The sequence below is a fragment of the Furipterus horrens genome, unplaced genomic scaffold, assembly GCF_987537825.1.
Source record: "Furipterus horrens unplaced genomic scaffold, mFurHor1.1.pri manual_scaffold_6, whole genome shotgun sequence".
NCBI lineage: Eukaryota > Metazoa > Chordata > Mammalia > Chiroptera > Furipteridae > Furipterus > Furipterus horrens.
Window position 1 is genome coordinate 181,101,266 of NW_028327176.1, and position 21,265 is coordinate 181,122,530.

Genomic DNA, 21,265 nt, shown 5'->3' on the forward strand with positions numbered 1-21,265 from the left:
TTTTTAAAATCTTGGATATTCTCTAGATACAATATAACATGACCAGACCTACTTCTCTCCTCCTTCCAAACCTTTGAAATAACTTTACACATTCTTCTTGAGCTGTTACTCTCGGATATTCCATAATCAGATGCTGAGTCCTTAGTGTGTTTGCTCCCAGGTTCCTTCTAATTTGCTACTTCTCTGGACAATCCCGGGGCTGGTCACCCAGGGGCTCCAGCTGTGTCTCTTGAATTCTGTCACTTGCTTGCTGTTTTTGTTTTATATTATAATATTTCCAGTACACACATCTTGGGCGGGGGGGTAACAGTGGTCCTCTATAGTTTTTACAAGTACCCAAGACTTGAGACTCATTGAATTTTTATCATCCGTTAAGCAATTCTTCTTGGAATACCACTTGTTAATAGTATCTGTTCTCTTGAATTATCATTTAACTCACATCATTGCTTATGCCACCTTCTTGTCCTATCAGATTCCAAGAATAAAATGTGTGTTTTAGAGCAGATACAATATTGTGTACATCACATATATCTCACAGAGGCCCACGGGATGCTATTTACATAGTAGCTGCTCAGAAAAGAAAAGAGAGAGAGAGAGAGACCGTGTAGGAGGCAGACTGTGTCCTGTGTCCCACACTCACGCTAGTTGGTGTCCAGACATCTACATTCTCCCTCCCGGTGTTCCAGGAATCTCCTGAGAGAGGTGCCGATCTGAATGCAGAACTTGTGCAGCAGGATGAAGCCCAACCCAGCCGCATGTGATTACATTTTCCCTTGAGCTAATTAGCATAACTCCACACTGAGATGAGCCAGGCACCTGAGATCAAAGAGTGACACCCATAAGCACGCATACAATGGCCTTTGGAAAGAATTCTTTGATTTTGCATTTTATCTCTGCCAAAGATTGTGTTGGGTCCTGGGCACCTGAGATGATTTTAATAACCTGGGCGTCTAGAAAGCCCAAGCCTTGTGGATTGAGACAGACAGGGTGTAGGAGGTGGCAAAAGGCACCCAGAGGAGGAGCCCTGCCCGCCCCACCCTCTCCAGAGTCCCCACGATGCTTCCTGGGGACGTGGTGCCTGTGCTGAGCTCTGAAAGGGGCGGCTAGAAGAGAAGCAGAGGAGAGCAGAAGGGTGCTCGCAGAGGAGGCCCCTCCGTGTATGTATAAACAGCAGTGTCCGGGGGCATATCAGCAAGCTGGTCATGATTAGAGCCTTAACCAGGACTGGGAGGGGCTGGGCCTCTTTCCGAAGTGACTTTCTAGTTGTATACACGGGGCTTGGATCTAGGCACAGCATGGCCTGCCTCGTGTCCCTGATGTGCATGAACTCCGTTTGCAGGAACCGCAGGAGAAGCAGGGGGCCAGGGCCGTCCCCAGGCTCTCCATTTTTAAAGGCATGTCAGCTGTGAGCTCTCGTCTGGTGACCGATCCAATATCAACAATCATCTGTCACCCCCCGGCACTCCAGACTGTCGGAGCTCTTTTTTATTTTTTTATTTCTGCTTTCTTTAGAGAGTTTCTTGATAAGCTCTCCCAGAGAGGGCAGCGTCTCGGTGAGGAAGGCCACGGGGCCGGGCAAGAAGGGCGCCTGTGCTCTCAGCTCCTCACCAGATACCAGAACTTGGTCAGGATGACCAAAGAGAAGCTCCGGAGCCTCCAGGTGGTGCTGCAGGAGCACGAAGCCCTGGAGGAGGCGCTGCAGAGCACGTGGGCCTGGGTGAAGGATGCGCAGGACAGACTGGCCCTGGCAGACCGCACCATCGGAGGCAAGGCCGCCTTGGAGAAGCGGTTGTTACAAATACAGGTACCTACGGCGCCGGCCTGACGGCCACTGTGCCTGAAGTCTGGCTTGATCAGGTTCACAAATGTTTGAGTTGGGTCCGATTCATTCTGTGCGCCTCTCTCTCTCAATGAGGGTTATGTGGGCGAAATGGAGACACTCCGTAGAAAGGATTTGGAGGGGATCACTTTTCCTCTTTGTGAAGGAGAGGAATATTTTTGTTTTAATAGCATTAAAGGAATTTAAATTTTATTTAGTAAATATCTGGCAAACGTTACGAAATAAATACCTACTTTACTCCAAGCCCTATGCAGGTGCTGGGCAGGTAAAGATAACGATTAGTGCGGGCTTTCTAGGAGTTCAAGTCAGTGGGAGAGGCCGCCTGTAGGTTGTTGGTTGCAGTACAACGGGCACGTAGGGACCATGGCTGAAGCCAGCAGCCATGAGTGGGAACGACAAAGGAGGCCACCTGCCCCGACTGCAGTCAGTGACCGTGACCTTGAAGGCAGGAGTTAGCCAGGCGATGAAGGTAAGGGATCGTGAGGTTATTGACCAGCGTGCTTTCACTTTCAAAATAATTTCTTTGTGACTCTGAAACTAAATTTCAGTTAAGTTATAATGCCTAGGCAAGTAGCCCAGAGTTTTCCAAGAATTTAAATTGGAGTTAATCTTTATTCGCAGACTCCCAGATATGCACCGTACTATTTCAGTCAAGTATTCGACTGCAGTAGGGTCTAGACTTTGCCGTTGCTGTTTTCATTTTAACGTGGGTGAGGTATTACCTACCGCGATTCTCCTGGGAAACAATTGCTTTTTAAAGTATCAGAAAGCTTTAATATTTCTACTGATATGTATTCACTCTTCTTTGATAGGATATTCTCCTGATGAAAGGCGAAGGGGAAGTTAAATTGAATATGGCCATTGGCAAAGGGGAGCAGGCCTTGAAAAGTAGCAACAAAGAAGGTCAGAAGGAGATTCAGACTCAGCTGCAGACCCTCACCGATGTGTGGGCCGACGTCATGAGCTTATCCGTCCGTGCCCAGAGGTACGGAGCCCATTTCTAGGGTTTATTTACCTACGTCGAGCCTAGTGGCTTAGTAAAATGAGGGACCGTGCCGAGGCTGTCCTGTGGGACAGTGCCTAGGCGTACTATTTTAGTTAGTTGTGTGCTTGCCTGTCTTTGCCTAGATTTCACGTTCTGTAATGGCAGACACTGGTCTTTATTTGTTAGCTTGCGCGTGTGTTCGTAATATCTACATCTCCCATAATAGCTCTCATGGAATTTTGCACACAACATGGGCTCCGTGAAATACACCCTTCCAATTCATTAAAGCAAGGATATGTGGTTTTGGATAACTTTAATATGTTTTTCACTTTTTAAAGAAACATAAGGGGAATTAAGTTGTTGGCAACTGTGGAGCTTCAGGATACATCTTTTCCTCAACCCATAGTAATATTATCCACATGGGGGTCATAGAAATGTGGCTGAGGGGGTTGGTGATTTTCACAGGGATGGGGCATCCATGCCATTTTGTGACTGAGGCCAGGAGAGGTATTGTCCTTCAATGCATGAGACATTCTCACACAAGCAACCATCAGCCCACCCAGGATCCCTGGGGGAGTCCCTGTTGAGAAGCACTCACAGGGGCTGCTGAGAAAATAGGCAAGATATGACTGTTGCCCTCAGTGGTGGTGTTGCAGTCATATTTAGGAGTGGAAGATTTTCCCCTTCCCCCCTCTTCCCAGGGTATCTGCAGATAATCTGGCTCGCTTGTTGGACAAATGACTGTCTGTCAGAATTATATGAAAATACCTCCCAGGAGTCATATTGTAAAGGTTATATATACTATTAGACCACGAAAGAAGTGTGTGCTCACTATGATCAAAATAAATAGATGAATAAAAGATTAAATTTTATCACAAAACAAAAAAGAACAAACCCTGCAATTATCCGTCGTAATGTAAAGATGAACCATGATTTCAACTAAAATTTGGGAGGTTGTGTTTTGTTTTGGTTCCTTTTCCCCTTTAATATGGAGCATTGGTAGTGACTTCAAAAGTTGGCAAGATTTTTAATCTTAGTAATAACTCAAAATGGTCAGCAAAGAAAAAACATCAGATCCCATGGTTCTATTTTCTATATTGTGGACCAGACTTCCCAATGTGTGGCAATGGGCCAGCTCCATAAAAGGGAACAGGAATATGGGTGAATATTTTTCAGATATTGGAATAAAAGATTAAATACAAAAAGTAGATTCAAATCCTTCGTTCCTCTCTTTCAGCAAGAAATTAAACTTGACAGCTACCTATTGAGCAATCGTAATGTTCAAACTGCTGTGCTAAAATAATGGCACAAAGTACTTATTACCCTGTAAGTGCTGGGAGGCTGGGATTAGGGTACATTCCAGAAAAAGTCTGACTCATATTGTGTCAGAGTGTCCGCAGATAATCTGGCTGGCTTGTTGGACAAATGGCCGTCTGTCAGAATTACATGAAAATGCCTTCCAGGAGCCATATTCTGAAGGTTATATACACTGCTAGACCACCAAAGAAGTGAGTGCTCACTCTGATCAAAATCAATAGATAAATAAAAGATTAAAATTCACCACAAAACAAAACAGACTCTGCAACTATCCACGGCGACGTAGACGCTGTGAACCTACGAGAATACAGGGCGTGGGGAGGTGGGATTTATTTGGAGTTTCTAGAAAACTCTTTGAAGAAAAGATGAGACCTTTGGCATGTATGTTAAGGTTCCCACTGATGCAAAAATAAATAAATAAAAACAATTTGAGAACGTGCTAGAAGTGCATTTCCCACAGATGTAATTCCAGGATTATAGGATTGTTTGCAAAGGAGGCTGAGAGGAGGGACGGAAAATGAATTTAGAATAGTTTTAAGGCTGAATACTTTCAAGTTGTAAAAGGCCAGCCTGGAGAGCCTTTTACTTGACTACCTGGAGTGCTATTTGGATGACTATTACATTGTTTATTATATTTCTTATATCATAAATATATTTGGCCTTCATTGCTTCATACATTCAACATTAAACATTGTGAATATATATCCCTAAGTGAAACTCAATCTAATGATACTATTTAGCCAGGAAGAGTACCCTAGATTTTAAATTCTGGTCAATAAGTAATTGCTATCTGATTTTAATAAGATAAACTGAGCCCAAGAAAATTTAAGAGTTGAATCATGTTAAATAAAGTCTAATGGATGCCCCAGTGCTGATTTTTAACAACATAACACATAAAAATTTGCTTATTTATTTCGGACAGTTACATTTGGAATTGCTTGAATGACGACATCTTGCTTAAATTTTGACATAGCTTCACTTCCGTTTGAAGAAACTGTGCCGTGGGTCAGAGAAGCAGTTTCTCCCTGCACTTAAAAGCGGCGTCTTCACCACTTACAGTACACCGTGCAGTATTGAAGAGGCTGATTAAGCCAGCCTTGAACATAGATTTAGCATCGTTCCCCACAAAATATTGAAGGACCCAAATTTGTAGCAAATTCCATGGCAGTTTTCAAAGTTGAGCGGCTGTATAGCAAATAACTAAGCATTCTTGATGCTCGAATATAGAATATGTGCCCAGGGCAAGTAACTAATGCTCTTCGTAAGCGCTGTATTGTAAAGCAGAAGATGCAATGTCCTAAATAAAACTCTTTAAAATTGGCACCAAAAAGAAAGAAAGACAGCTTGCATGGATGCAATTCCCTCCTAATTGGTTTCTAGTAGCAATGCCAAAATAACTTATTTTAATATTCTAGCACTTTAGAGTCTGTGATTAGCCAATGGAATGACTATCTAGAGTGGAAAAACCAGTTGGAGCAGTGGATGGAATCAGTGGATCAAAAAGTGGAACATCCCTTGAAACCGCAGCCAGGTCTGAAAGAGAAGTTTTCCCTCCTGGACCACTTTCAGTCCATCGTCTTGGAAGGCGAAGATCACGCCGCAGCCCTGCACCGCCTCACTGCCAAGTCCAGGGAGCTCTACCAGAAGACGGAGGATGAGTCTTTCAAGGAAACAGCTCAAGAGGAACTGAAAACACAGTTTAATGATATAATGACCGTTGCCAAGGTTAGTACTTTCTAGTGAAGAAAAAACTTCAAGGCTCAGGTAAAGAACACCCTGTCAGTTGAATTATTAGGGAATTGGCTGTCTGGAACTATTAGTATATTTAGTAAACAGATATTATATAAAGATAATTTCTCACTTCTGGATGACCATGAATTTTTCCTTTCTGCATTCTTGGGATTATTTTTTATTCTTAATTTTATGATTTTCTCTGCTGAGAATGTCAGACAACCCATTTTCTGGTAAAATTGTTGAGCCTCAAATATCAGTGTTTAAAACTTCTCTGTCTTCTGCTGCTCCTTGTATTTATTGTAGTAAATGCAAGTCTATTTACCTCCCAGATTTCAGTCATGTACAAAAGAGTGTGTTTGTTTCTCATCTTAGCAAAAACTATGTTTTTCCTTTCTTAAAGCTATAGGCTCCTTCATGTAATATGAAGATATTTTCCAATTTTCTATCTGAATTGTTACTCCCTGTCACAATTTCTTTTGTATATTTGGGACAATGTTAAAGAAAGGAAGGGAGAATTTTTTTTCCACTTTTTTAGTTTTTCTTTTGGGAAACATCTCTGCATTATTAACAATTATTAACATGCGTTTGCTTTTCTTCATTTTTATTTCGGTAGTGTTTAAAATAAAAATCAAAAGGACATAAATTTGAATTCTGACTTTGTCACTTTTTGAATGCATGACTTTGGGCACATTACTTGACCTCTGTAAACTCTGTAAGCCCCCTTTCCTGTAAAATGGTGATAACAGAGCTGATGTAAGGATGAAATGAGCAAAAGCATTTAACATGCTGAGCTCAATATTTTATATAAATCCAACACAAATAATTTCTTAAATAATAAGAATAGTTATAATAATTATTAATAAGAGGATTAATGAGGGATGTTTGTCAACATCTATTAAGCATAGATTCTTATGCAAAGCTAAGCAAAAAGTAAAATTATAGGAAAATGGTTTTGTCCTCCAAGTCTTTTAGTCTAATTAAGGTTTGATATTTTCACTTTAAGATATTAAACATAGAGAATATTCAAGAGCAAGAATGAAGTCTTCCGAGATCATTAGAAGACCAATATCAGACGGTTGCCTCATATGATTTCATATTCTCAATAGTGACTACTGCTAACGTAGCCTGTTTGTTTTCTAGGAGAAAATGAGGAGAGTGGAAGAGGTTGTGAAGGACCATCTTATGTACTTAGATGCTGTGCAGGAATTCACAGACTGGCTCCATTCGGCCAAGGAAGAACTTCACCGGTGGTCAGATATGTCTGGAGATTCATCAGCCACCCAGCAAAAGCTGTCTAAAATTAAGGTCAGAAAACGGACAGATGTTATAACCACTGTTTCACTGGTTCTTGCTGTATTCTATAGATTAGATTCTGTTATTTAAAATGTTTCCTTACTGTTGTTGGTGTTTATTATCTTGCACCCCATGAATTTTAAACATAAATAAGAGAAAAGAAAGGAATTCAAAACACTCTATACTTGAGCAAAATGAAACTCTGTTTGTGAATGCTTCTTCATGCAAATGTGCTTATTGCTGTGGTATTAGAGATACAAAATATATGCCAGCCTGGAGCACTGAAAGAACTGGATATTATTTTCCAGAACAGAAGAAGAAAAGTTTATACATAGTAACTTAGAGAAAGGTTTTTGTACAATGACTTGGAAATGTCATTCTAGATGTTTTATTCTGCTTTCTTAGCTGACACTACAACAGCATAATGGAAGTCAGCACTTCAAGGGATATTAATATTATCACCCATGAGGGCAACTTAAAGCAAAAAAAATAAAAAATAAAAAATCAAATAACTCAGAGAACTAGAGATCTTAGTAACTTTTAATTATTTCTAGTGGTTTGAATATTACATTGCAATAATTTCCTTTGTGTGGAAAGTAATAGATTTTAATCTAAAAATTAAGCAATAATGAAATCCTTAATCATTAGTTAGATGAGGAAATGTTGGGTATCAGTAGTGTAACTGGTCAGGAATTTAAGACTCAGATTGTACTCTAATCTCTGGACATTAGATCCAAACATCATGAAAGCAATAGATGATGATAACAGTAATAACAGTAATAATTACATTTTGAAGATTTACTTCTAAGGGCTTATCTTATTTAAATCTTACAGTGATTGTGCAGGTTTTAAATGAAATAACATAAAGGCACATTCTAAGTTTTATTATCTATGTGATCCTTTAAAGTAGTTCTTTGACAAATTTCTCAGTAATACCTTAATGTGTTCATCCATCCATCCACTGTTCAGCCAGTGTTGTGAACCCCTCAGGGCACTCCCAGTGTAGTAGGGAATGATGATGTGCAAACTGATGTTTGTGAAATAGTACAGTAAGTGTAATGACAGCTCACTATACATTTAGAGTTCAGGCCCTGGAGTCAAAAACCCAGGGCAGTATCCTGCTTCTACAGATTGTTACCCTGTGTCTTTGGGCAAGTCACGTGGTGTCACAAGCCTCAAGGTCTTAACTGGTAAAATAAGAATAACTATAGTATCCGGCCTCATAAAGTAGTTTTGAGGACTAAATTAGATCATGCACACCAAGCATTTTGCATCACACTGGACACATAGAATGCCTCAATGAGAAAATCCAATGAATTTGGTAAATGGGTGATTTAATCGGCTCTGAACGGAGTGGTAATGCACATAAAGTCAAGAGTGATGATCAAGACATTACCGAGAGTCATGAAAGCTATGTACATCTGAGAAAGGCAAGAACAGGCAGAGGAGACGGGTTGCGTACAGAGGGAGAAATGAGGAGTCCAGTGGTGGACAGATGGAGTGCTGATGTCTAGGAGACAGGTGAGCGTTCAAGCCTGATTCTCAGGTCAGGAGACTGGATCAATGACAGAGAACTGGAATGGTCAGCATATAATCTGTGGCAGAAACCACCAGAGCGAGTGACACCAACACCTATGCATAAGGCAAACTATCTGTAGTTAAGGGGCCACAGAATAGCATTTGTGAAGGAGAGAGAGAAAAAGAGAAATAGTAAGAGGAGGACCAGGAAGATGTGGTGCCATCAAAGCTCCTGGTGGAGAAGGGGGTCCCTATCACAGAAGCAGCAAGAAGCAGTTGTTAAAGAGGAGGCTCAAAAGTGCCCTCTGGACTTGGCAGTTAGGCTATTTGGCAGCCACTGAGAGGTATTTCGACAGCCAGGGGAGGGGACAGACCGATTACGTGGCTTTGGGAGTGAATGGTAGGGTAGAATCAGAGATGGCAGAGAGGTTTGAGAGGCTGATATAAGAAGATTAAGACAATTCCTTTACCAGGTTGCTTCTTGGGCTGCCAAATGCTTAAAAAGAATTTTTTTTAATAAAATACTTCAAAAAAAAAAATAGGGAATGTAGGAGACATTGCTAATAGAAAAAAATTGGAATTTGGGAAGGGGAAAGCGAACCTCTCGTAAGTTCAGGTCAGGCCAGAATGTAGGCTGGTGTGGGGGTGAAGAGAAACCCTGGAGGAAATCATTAAGTACCTCCTATGTCCTTCGGTGTCATCACCGTCCACCCCAGGGAGTGACCGCTGAGAACAGGTGACTTCAAAGCCAAACGTGTCTGTGTGAGGGTCTGTGTGTGTGCATACGTGGGTATGTTCATATAATATTTTTAAAGACTTTAAATACGAGACAAGGGAATACATGGGAAAGCCATTTCAAAACACTTTAAAATGATCATTTAAATTTTTTAAAAAAATCTGGATGAGTGGAGTTAGTGATTGCAGATATTGAAATGCCCCATTTTAATGCCAAGGAAAACTGGAATGATGCATGAGAGAGTATATTGAGGAACTTACTGCTGAGAATTGATATTGTCTGAATTCCAAATTGTAAACCGCTCATAAAAGCAAACTGTAAGTACTTAAATCTAATATTAGACAGAAAATAGGATAGAGGCCCCGGGCAAAGCACAGCCCTGCCGCAATCCTTGTTCCCTTGCCCGTCAATTGAGAGCAGCGATTTTCAGTGCGTATGTCGCAAGAATTTTTTAAACATGCAACACTTGACTATTTAGTCAGGGGCACTGACCTCTTCCCCCATAGATCGCCAAATTAAAAAAATGACAACAACCAACCCAACATTAGCCATCTGGTGTGAATGAATCAAAATTATATGTATTTTCTTGTCAGATCAGCTAGAAATATATCTTTTGGTGTGCCACAGAATTTTAGTAATTAGTTTATGTGTGCCGTGAGATTTAAAAAAGGTTGAAAACCGTTGATTTAGGGAGAAGTATGGATCTTCGTATTTATAGGAACAACTATTTAAGTCACTGCCAAAACAGTTTCGCATACTCAAACAATGCCAGATTTCAGGGGGCCTGTTTCGTTCTGTTTCAGGATGTTTGGGATTTCCAGTTTATTTTCGCCACAAGCCTTGGAGCTCAGGATGAGAATTCTCTGCTATTATAACTTAGGGGTGGGTGGGCGGATTGATTCTGGTTCGCTGTGGCACACTTGCTAAAACTTCCCAGCAGGACAGGGTCCCCCTCTGTACATATTTGGAAACTTGCTGTGACTCAGCCTCCTCGGTTACCATGGTGACATTCCATCCCAGGAGCTGATGGATTCCAGAGAGACCGGGGCCAGCCGCCTCAGCAGAGTGGAGACACTGGCTCCTGCAGTGAAACAGAATACAACGGCCGGAGGGTGTGAGCTCATGGACTCGGAGATGCAGGCCCTGCGCGCGGACTGGAAGCAGTGGGAAGACAGCGCGCTGCGCGCACAAACCAGCCTCGAGAGCCTGGTCAGCCAGATGGCCCTGTCGGAGCAGGAGTTCTCGGGCCAAGTGGCCGACCTGGAGCAGGCCCTGGAGCAGTTCAGCGCCCTTCTGACATCTTGGGCTCAGCAGTTAGCTGCCCTGGAAGGCAAGAACACAGACAAGGAGATAGTGGAGTGCTGGAAGAAAGGACGAGTAAGTCAGCTTCCTGTTTTCTCTTGGTGGCTGTGCTAAAAATTGGGTTTGGTTCTCATTGTTGCTACAAAAGAAAAATCCTTGCTAACGAAAACCACACAACAGCCAGACTTGAAAGGAATAAGTGTTTCTAATTAAATTTGCAAATCTGATCTGTTTCCTTTTCTCATAAGTCAAAGTATTGCAAAAATAAACAGAGAGGAGAGAAGCTATTAGGTGCCATAGAGAACAGTTATTGTTCGTGGAAACGTTCTACTTCCATTCTTATGGTGTAAGAGTTTGTAATACTGCGTTCCGCCATTCAGTCTGAAACACGGCCTGTGGCTGGAGGCGTACACACACGGAGACTCATAACGGTCCTCCTGCCAGTGAATGATTTCTGACAATTAAATGATTGAATGTACAGCTTTGAAAGAAACATTCGATAATCTCCTAAAACACAACTAACACTTTTCACCCCGATTAGCTTTTCTGTGTAGTTTTGACAGCTGCGCTTGAATCAACCCGTTCTCAGAACTCCTATGTCATGCTCATGGGTTGCTTTCCGGACATTTTTTTTTTTTTTTTAACTAATGGCAGCTCTTTCAGAGCGAGAGAAAGGGAAGCATAAAAGGGAGAGTGAAGAATGGGTAGAAGCTTGAGGTCCTCTTTCTCTCTTCCCTGTTAAATACTATTTGGAAAGACTTTTTTTCGATATTTGCTGTTTAATAATGCTCTGTATCATGGATACCCTTAAAAGGAAGTTTTAGTAAACTTCTTTGTCTATTTATGTTATAACCATTTCAAAATAGCTCCAGCCAGTAAAAAACTCATGTAGTATTTCCAACGTTGTCTTGTTTTCCGTCAAGTATTTGAAACAAATATCGCACACCACAAAGGAAAACTTTATAATCATCTTTTTATGCTATTTATTTATAATGTTTCTAGGTTATATATATATATATTTTTCTGATGCCCTTCTTGTCCTTTAGGCTTAAGTACCAGACAGAATAAGGTGTAGAAGGCTGTTTGTTCCGTAAAACAGGGACAAGAAAGTTGGTAGTTATTTCACGTGGTCAGTACTATTCACTCTGATATCAAAAAATCTGTTATGTTTTACTTCTATTTTGTTTCTCTTCCTTTTGCTACTATTAATATGGGTGATGCTTTTAAAAGATTGGGCGGTGTTTAAATTATATTAGCATTCTATTACTATACTTAGCTATCATTATTTTTAAATACTGATACTATTTGTGAAGATAATAAGTGAGGCCTACAAAAACGTAATGCAAAAGTAAATATAGGCTTTTAACAGTATGAACAATTCAAAGATCACAGCCCCTGCTTAGACCTAGTTCCAGATTTGGCTCCGGAGCTCATGCTTTTGATGACAATACTACATTATCTCTAAATACTCAAATTTTCTTATTTGAATAATGTCATTTTATCTAAAAATGGGGATAATAAGAAGGAAATTATAATTATGTGATGGGATAAAGGTGCTAGCTAATGATGCTATGGTGGTAATCATTTGCAATATATAAATGTACTAAAGCCATTAGTTTTACACCTTATACAATGTTATATGTCAATCATATCTCAATAAAGCTGAGAATAATTTTTTAATTTTTAAAAAAAATGGAGCTAATACTCCCATTACAATGAATGCGTAAGAAAGTTTTACAAAATAATGAATTTGCTTAGTGTGGCTTGTTTTGCTGGTAGGAAGGGCTTGTCATTGTTAGCAATCATAATTAATAATAATGAGCCTTTGCAGGCATTTACTTTCTCTTCTGCACTTAAATGCCGATACTCAAGAACCCTTTTAAAAAATAAAAATGGATTATTACCTATAAACTATATAAATCATGTCACAAAAATTTCTTGTTTGCAAAACTCATTTCTCAATATCCATGGGCAATTCATGTTGCACTTTTAGCAGTTTTCTTAACCTGCATAGCCTCTAAGGGAGAAAAATACATTCCAGGACTTAACTGAAACTGACGTATATAACTTGATATTTATATGATGAAGAGTCTAATAATATGCTTTAATTTATGATGAATTAAAAAAAATAGTGTAAACTTTTGGTCAAAACTTTTCACTTTTGATAGCACTTAATGGATAAGAGACTCATTTGAATCTCTGGGGTTTTTCATTTACTTCTTTGGGAAATTTCTTTGGTTCTTATAATGCTCTTCCTTAAATAAAATATACAGTATGATGTAAAATAGTAATTACTAGTTTAACAGTTGGCATTTCAGAGAGAAACTTTCTCAGTATTATTTGTGAATTTTGTAAATGAAAATATTTGAGATGCCTTTAGCCTGGCACTCAGCTAAATAAAGAAGTTTAAAGCTAAGAGAACACTGTCCCCCCTCTCAGAGCCACGGTCAAGGTGGAACGGCCAACAGGTTCAAAACCAGTGGGAGCACAACAGCAATGAGAGCCCAGAGGTGGCTGTGTGGCTTCAATGGGTCCTAGGAGGTGAGAAAGAGGGCAGGGCGTCCTTAGGGGAGATGTTCTGTGAGCTGAGCCTTGAGGGATAGTTACACACTGACCAGATCTGTGAGATGAGGAATGGCACCAGGGTACAAAATTACTCAGGAACAAGAAGACTCAGGACAGAAAATTAGAGAACAGGATTCAAATGAAGAGGCTATTGTGCCATTCTGGAAAGAAATGACCAAGGAGTAAATGGAGGCTGTGAGAGTCAAGGTGCAAAGGCAGCTGGCTAAAAGAGCTCTCTAAGACTCAGGGCAGTCCAGACCTCCTTAGCTCTTGCATGGAGAGAGAAGGGAAACAGGTGAGGCCAAGGTGATACCTAGCATTCTGATTTCGATCAGGTGGAAGATAGTGGCGCCGTTTACTGGGATGAGGAGTGAAACACAGACCTGGTTTGTTGAGAGGCGTGGTTTTCCTACAAATCTAGGCCATCTCATGATAAATATCTCTGAGAATCAAAATAGTAACGGCAACAGCTCTCTCAGTAGTTACTCGTCTTCTTGCCCCTCCTCTTTAATTATTATTATTATTAGTATTATTCACCTTGGTAATAACATTATCCACACACTCCCATTTAAATTTATGAGAGTCGTTTACTTGCTAATTTTACTCATAAGGCACTAATCCATGTGCCAGAAGTGGTGTGAGTATTTGACACCCAGCGTGTCATTTGCTCCTTGTGTGACAATCCTTTGTGTAACTGTGGACCATGGCCTTAATTTCAGAGGTGTACTTGTCAAGTCCCAAGACTTTATTTTGGATTAGCTATTCAAAGAACTGTGATTATTCACGTGCTTCATACCTTTACTCATGTTGGGGGCGTGTCCCAGAATTCAGCAAAATGGTTGGCACATGGCAGGCATTTAGCGAATATTTGGTGACTATATGAATGAAACTATGAAATAGATGAATTACTGCTTCAATCAAACCTGTGGATTATAAGAATTTTTTAATGTGAAAGTTAACTTTATATGCTCTTAAATTGATTTTAAAATCAATTGCTACAATATATGTAGCAAAAAAAGTGTTGCTTTGCTTCGAAATGATTTCTCTTTCCTTTTAAACAATATACATATCTTCTAAAGGTCTAGTCAGACTGGTCTTAAACAATTTAGGCTACTTTCTCTTCTTTTTCTCATCCTACTTTAAGTTATTTGACCACTTGATCATTTGACTTTTGACAACATTTTGTGCTAGAGTGCCTATCCGTGGCTAGAAAAAGATACAAATTAGTTGTGTGGTATTACTTGCCATGGAGGAATCCTGAAAATAGGCCTCATTTCCTTACCGAATCTGTGTTGGGTCTTCCATCACTAATAATTTAAAATATGATTTATGCATCTATAGTATGAAGCTGTGAAAATTGTGTAATTCAAATGCTTACCCCTCTGTCTTGTTATTTCTGAATAGGAGATACTGGATGCTCTGCAAAAAGCAGAGCCCAAGACACAGGATCTCAAGTCTCAGCTGAAAGAACTCTGTCGATTTTCCAGAGACCTGAGTACATACTGTGGAAAAGTTTCTGCCTTGATTAAAGAATATAATTGGTGAGCATGAACCTTATTGGTATGGAAAATCTTTTCATACAAATAAGAAGCTAGAGGTTTGTATATGCTAAGGTGTGATTTAAATATTAATATTAATCATTAAATACATTACTAAATGACATGAATGCATACTCTAAGAATTGTTGATTCTAGCAAACATTTTAATCTCCTTTATCATTTCCTCCCTCTCATTAAATGCTTCCAATCCTGGATTCAGTCTTTGTTTGCAAGCATCCAAGGGCTGTCAGAATAAAGAACATATTTTACAGCAAAGATTTCGAAGAGCCGTCAAGGATTTCCAACAGTGGCTGGTTAATGCAAAAATCACTACCGCCAAATGTTTTGATATACCTCAAAATATTGGTGAAGTTTCAACAAGTCTTCAGAAAATACAGGTAAGAGTGTTATTAATTAATTCTGTGGATGGAGCCTAAATGAATTAAAGAGGGGCCTCTAGATCATTTTAGAAGCATGTTAAAATGTTGCTTAAGAAACCCAAATTTCAAAGAAATCCCTGCTTGAAACAATTGATTGTATACATGAAGAGAAACTAGTCCATGTGTATAAATACATTTTACATACACTAATAGGGATTTAGGAAATAATAAAAGCTCTTCCTGTGTGACAGGCCCGGTATCTGAGCGCTCTAAGCAGTTTCTCCTTTAATTTTTATCACATACAGTAAGAGTCTGAGTCACCTGATATATACAATACAAAGTTAATTCCTTCTCTCTGGTTTTATTGAGACAGAAGTAGGAAAACCAGTGTATTTTAAAGCAGAGAGTGCCTTATGATGCCTAGTCTTACGTTCTTCCTTACAGGAGTTTTCCTCGGAAAGTGAAAATGGACAATACAAACTAAACGTGATGCTATCGAAAGGGGAACTTCTGAGTACTCTCTTGACCAAAGAGAAAGCCAATGGTATCCAGGCCAAAATGGCAAATGCAAAAGAGGATTGGAAAAATTTTCATTCAAATCTTCACCAGAAGGAATCTGCCCTAGAGGTATAGTATAAGCAACCACGTGGGCACGTTCTGCGTTGTTTGTTGGTGGTGTTATTAGTTAAACCACAGTGCCAATAGATCCACGTACCCTTATCAACGATTTTGGTCATCCCTCTCTGAATATAGATAAATAACCAGATAACGCCCAGAAACAGCTCAATGTTCGAAGTGAGAAGCTCGCTGAGGAATTAAGTAGCTTGCATAGTAGGGACTATTATCGTAGACTATAAGGAGCAACTGGTTTTCATTTTAAGCATATCACTTAATCTTTCACTTGAAATCCCTTAATTTTAGAAATCTTTCTAGGAGAATGAACAGAAATATCTCTGTGAGGCTACAAAATGCTATGGATGAGAATAAATAATGCAAATATCGAGCAGTAGATTTTAGGAACTGAGTATACAGACAGACAACGTTTATACAATTTCATTTTATCTAGAGACAACATAAGTTGAATTTATTTTAATCATAACATAATTACTGCCACAATGCAATTTTTTTTCTTGTGAAACTATCTGTTTCGTGTATCAGCTCTTCTCTTGCAGGAAAATTTAGAGACACGGAGAATATTTTTTCCTTTTAAAACAACACTTCTTGGCAAAACAGATACTTGATTTGATGATGACCGTGGGAAAAAATAACAATAGAGAATCAATACTAGAAAGAGAAAGTGTGTATTTCCTCAGTTCTTTCCTAACCCAGGACCCTGCAGTTCTCCTTTGTGGTGGTGGCGATTCTCTCATGATAGGCACCCTCCATTTAATAGGGAGTGATAATCATTGTGGGGTGCCTAGAAATTTATCCTTAACTCTGCACAGATTGTTAACGCAATGCGGTCTGAGCTCTGAAGCATTTGCTACTGAGGGTAGTACATCTAGTATTGACAGCAAGATTTTCTAGTTCAAGAGATGTCCAGAAGTTGAGTAAATGGATAGGTCAGGAATAGCCTGCCTTCGTACTTTCCATGTCTCCCTCCCTCCCTCCCTCCCTCTCTCCCTTCCTTCCTTCCTTCCTTCCTTCCTTCCTTCCTTCCTTCCTTCCTTCCTTCCTTCTAAGTTAAACATACATAATATTGCCTATTATGTTTCAGGCACTATGTCAGGAATACAAGAGGTTTATTATTTTTCTCCTCTTTTCAGAGAACTCACTTTCTAGAGGAAAATAAAAGTATATAAAGAGATGATTACAATATAATACAAGAGTGTTCAGCATATGATAGTCGCTCAAAGCCAGAAAGATTTTCAGAGAGGTGACATTTTAACTGAACCTCGAAGGCTAAACATTCTTTTAATTTGTGGAGGCTGATGTGCGTTTCAAGTAGAAGGCCTTGGATGTGCAGGCCCAGGGAGTTATGAGTGCCACCTCGGAGGGGACTTTGAGAAGTTTGACATCCACAGAGAGTTTGGGGGGAAGAGTAACAAAGATAAGACCGGCGGTGGAGATTAGGGCCAAAGAGTGAACTGTCATATATTCTGAGCAAATTGACCTTGACTCATGGCCAAGGTCCCTTATCTGAACCCTAGAACAGCATTTATTTTCTCAGTTTTCCCAAGGATGGGACATAACCCATATCGTTCTAGACACATAAGGGAGAGGTTAACTCATTGCATATAAAGGATGCGTTAGGAGATGAGGGCTTAATTCTCTCTCAAATCCTAGTTGTGAAAGGTTAAGTGAGGAACTTATAGGTCTTTTAGCTGGAGATAAATGTGCCAACTCTCTGGCCACATGGTAGACCACAATGGGGAACAATAAGTAGCTTTCATAATGGTCCAGATGACAGAAATGAAGGCCCGAATTAAGGAAACAATAATAGATGAAGACTTCTCTCTGAGGCAAAACACAACAGAATTTGGTAACTAATTTGATAAAGAGCCCAGGAAAACAAAGTTACGTCTGAGGCCTTTGTTTGTAGTTTGGAAGATGGCACAAATGGTGATGTCATTGATCGAGACATGAATATAGCTGAGAGGACAGCAAAAATTAATTCAAATTAATGTATGTTAAATATGATGTGTTTGCAAGACATGCATGCAGTAATGGCCAGGAATGTAGCAGTTCAGATGAGTGCAGAGCTCAGAAGAGCGGGTAGAGCTGTGATAATAGCGATAGTGAACAGTTCCCTGTTGTAAGCACTTAGTATATATTAACACATTTAATCCTCATAACCACCCTCTGAGGTGGGAACCCTCTTATTTCCATTCCGTAGAAGAAGAGGGAATTAAGGCAAACGGTGGTTAAATAATCTGTCAAGTTCTCACAGCTAGGAAGTGATAGAGACAAGGTTCAAAGCCAGGCATTCTGACTTAACGTGTTGTATGAATGCATTCTATAAACGTAGGCGTTTGTGGGTGGTCCGTGAAGTCATGGGAGAAATAATTAGAAAAACATGCAGAATGAACACTTAATGGGAGGCCTATACACGCTTATTACAGGAAGGATATGAGGGACACAGTGGGTTGCCTGACTTAGCATCACGCTGTCTTTCTTCCTGTTTCCCAGGCCCCTCACTCTGACCCCGAGGCTTCCCTCCTTAGACTAAGAACCCAATGTTTTTGTATTGTATTTCTGACTACACCACCTGTGCTCTGCTCCTTGGTTCTGCAGAATTATATTCCCGATCATGGTCCTTAGTTTGCCCTTTGGTGACCCCATGCGTCTCCAGTAGCAAGGAGATAGAAATGCCTTGAATTTATTAATTGATTTAGTTATTCAACAGATATCTTTTGAGCACCTTCCGTTGGCTAAGGACTGTTCTAGGATATAGCAGAGAATGAAACAGAACAAAACTCCTGCCCTCATGAAGCTTAAACTTGAGTAGAATACTCCCAGAGCTTTCTTGGTATCTTACATTCCTAAAGTACTTTTAATTTACCAAAGTATCCCCATAGTTACCCGTCTCCCTCAGAGGTGACTGTGGCGGGCGTGACGGTAAACAACAAATGTGACAGAAGTGGGAGCCAAGACTGAAGTGGACTGGATAATTAGGGAACAGTTTTGTTTTTAAAAAGTAGGTCCAGCCCTGGCTGGTGTGGCTCAGTGGATTGAATGCCAGCCTGTGAATGAAAAGGTCGCCAGTTTGATTTCCAGTCAGGGCACATGCCTGGGTCGTGGGCCAGGTCCCCAGTTGGGGACGTGTGAGAGGCAACCAATCAATGTTTCTCTCCTTCTCTTTTTCCTTTCCTTCTGCTCTCTCTGAAAATAAAGAAAATATATTTTTTAATAAGTGGGTCTATAAAAAGTTCTTAAAGGGTGTTCAAAAGTTATGCAGCTGCCAAGGTGGAGGACAGGATGTCCCAGGTATTGGGAACAGGGCGAGGAGAAGGGGAGGGGGTCTACAGGGCAGACTGAATGCCACGTGAAAGACTTCACACTTGCTATGAAACGTTTTGTGTGTGCGCCTAATATTATCTGACACTTGTAGAATCTGAAGATCCAAATGAAGGACTTCGAAGTGAGTGCTGAGCCTATCCAGGACTGGCTGAGCAAAACGGAGAAGGTGGTGCGTGAGAGCGGCACCCGCCTGCATGGCCTGCCGGCAAAGAGGAGAGAACAGCAGAAGCTGCAGGTGACGCGCCCCTGGGCCTGCCTGGCCATGTCTTGATCCCCGTCCTGTGTACGCTGTGTGTCCGGGTGCTGCCGAGCGCCCCGGAATTAGATGATGCTGTCATGAGATAGAGTGTACCCTCCCCCTATTTCTGACAGATTTTGTGTTTTCTGGCTTCCCTTTGAGGTCGATTTGTTTTTGTCCTATAGGCCGTACTGTACTGTGTGTAGCTTGGAAATAAGAAAGCCTCAGGGCACATCTGTGACGCGCAGGTGTGACTGCCACGTTCTTCAGGCCACAGCTTCGTCGGTGATGTGCTTTTCCCCAGCTTCTTAATAGTGACTTGCTTGTGCTTTTCAGTCTGTCCTTGAGGAAATAAGCTGCTACCAGCCTCAGCTCCACAGGCTAAAAGAGAAAGCTCAGCAGCTGTGGGAAGGACAAGCTGCCAGCAGGAGCTTTCTGCACAGAGTGTCGCAGCTGTCTGCTCAGTATCTAGCGCTAAGCAATCTAACAAAGGTAACGCCCGCCATGTGCTGTGTGTGAGTGTGGTGCCGCTGTCCCCGATCTGGAGTCCCCGTGGGGCGGGGCTGGGTGTCAGCCCGACAGGCCCAGGCCTGGAATAAGGCTGGCTTGTGAGTCTGTTCCCAGCCCTGCAATCTGAGTCTATTATTCATGCTGCGTCACCTCCCTGCGGTTGTCCAGACAGAGCGAGGGAGGGTTTAAAGACTGAAGGGACTTCCCATCTCTGTTATTGCACAAAACATTCCCTTTTATACTGAATTGGCACGTTCTCTGGAGCTTTTGTTTTGAAAACTCAATGCATAAGCAGGAGGCAAAATTCAGTTTGGGGCCTAAGGGAGCTCAGATTAAATTACTTTGGAAAAACATGAATTCAAAGCAGTTTAAATTTTAATGAACTGAGTCAAACGAGCTTGGGATCATTTTTCTAAATTTGTCTAAATTCCTTATAGTCATTCCATAGGGGTCAAGGATGTGTTGATTAAGATTTTCAGTTCAGTCCACAGAGCAGAGCTCCAGACTGACAATGATTTGTTTAACTGATCAATTTCTTTTCTAACAGCTTATAACAAAGTCAGTGGGATCCCACTTGGTCTCGTTTAGAGCATTCAGCTGGTGTGACAGAGATGGTATGGGGCAAGCCTACTTTAAGCGTTATGCGGCTTGTGACATTTGTTCCCTACACTTGCCTTTTGCTTTTCAGGTCTTAGAGTGTAGGGGTGCTGCTGTAATTTAGTCTTCTTTAATTTGGCATCCCCTATTTTAGTGTGGACACCCTTCTGGCTCTGCTAATTTGATCCTCAATGAAACGTCATGGACACAGTCACACTAGTATAGACTTGGAATAAATAGTCTGCATTTACATGGATGCTTTTCCTGTGAATAAGTTAAGCATTATGTGAAGTGAAGTAAGCCAGTCAGAAAAGACAAGTACCATCTGATATCACTCATCTTTGGAATCTGATGAACAAAATAAATTGACAAACAAAATAAAAACAGACTGAGAGAGAGAGCAGACCGACAACTGTCGGGGGGGGGGGGGCGAGGGGCAATTGCGGGGCTGGATGAAAAAGGTGAAGGAATTAAGCAAAAAAAAAAAAGAAAAGAACTAATACACATAAAATAAGTTATGTTTTTGTCTTTTGCTCTCTGTCTCTGAGTCTGTCCCCAGTTTCCTTGTTAGTTCAGTTTGTTCATTAGATTCTACAGATGAGAGAGATAATATGCTATTTGTCTTTCTCTGGTGATTGCTGGGGGGCCATATAAAGGGGGCTAAATGGTAATGGAAAAAAATACAATAAAGATTAAATAAAATAAATTGAAAAATTACGGACATCTTTTTATTGCTTTGTATGTATATAGAT

General features: G+C 40.6%; 1 protein-coding gene across 1 annotated transcript; it reads left to right on the plus strand.

Moving 5' to 3' along the window:
- Nucleotides 1-1,295: 1,295 nt before the first annotated feature.
- Nucleotides 1,296-19,439, plus strand: LOC150007918 (nesprin-1-like). The gene is made up of 10 exons (XM_090280836.1): nucleotides 1,296-1,405; nucleotides 1,513-1,804; nucleotides 2,653-2,825; nucleotides 5,558-5,867; nucleotides 7,017-7,181; nucleotides 10,444-10,800; nucleotides 14,695-14,831; nucleotides 15,049-15,226; nucleotides 15,653-15,835; nucleotides 19,260-19,439. The coding sequence occupies exons 1-10, from the start codon at nucleotides 1,296-1,298 to the stop codon at nucleotides 19,437-19,439; spliced, it is 2,085 nt and encodes a 694-aa protein (XP_090136962.1).
- The last annotated feature ends 1,826 nt before the right edge of the window (nucleotides 19,440-21,265 follow it).

Excerpts from the sequence above, each read along its gene's own strand:
- LOC150007918 (XM_090280836.1), top strand. The coding sequence starts at position 1,296 with ATGGCCTGCCTCGTGTCCCTGATGTGCATGAACTCCGTTTGCAGGAAC. Across the intron at positions 2,826-5,557 it reads TTATCCGTCCGTGCCCAGAG|CACTTTAGAGTCTGTGATTA; the intron begins GTACGGAGCCCA and ends TTAATATTCTAG. Across the intron at positions 14,832-15,048 it reads TTGATTAAAGAATATAATTG|TCTTTGTTTGCAAGCATCCA; the intron begins GTGAGCATGAAC and ends TCCTGGATTCAG.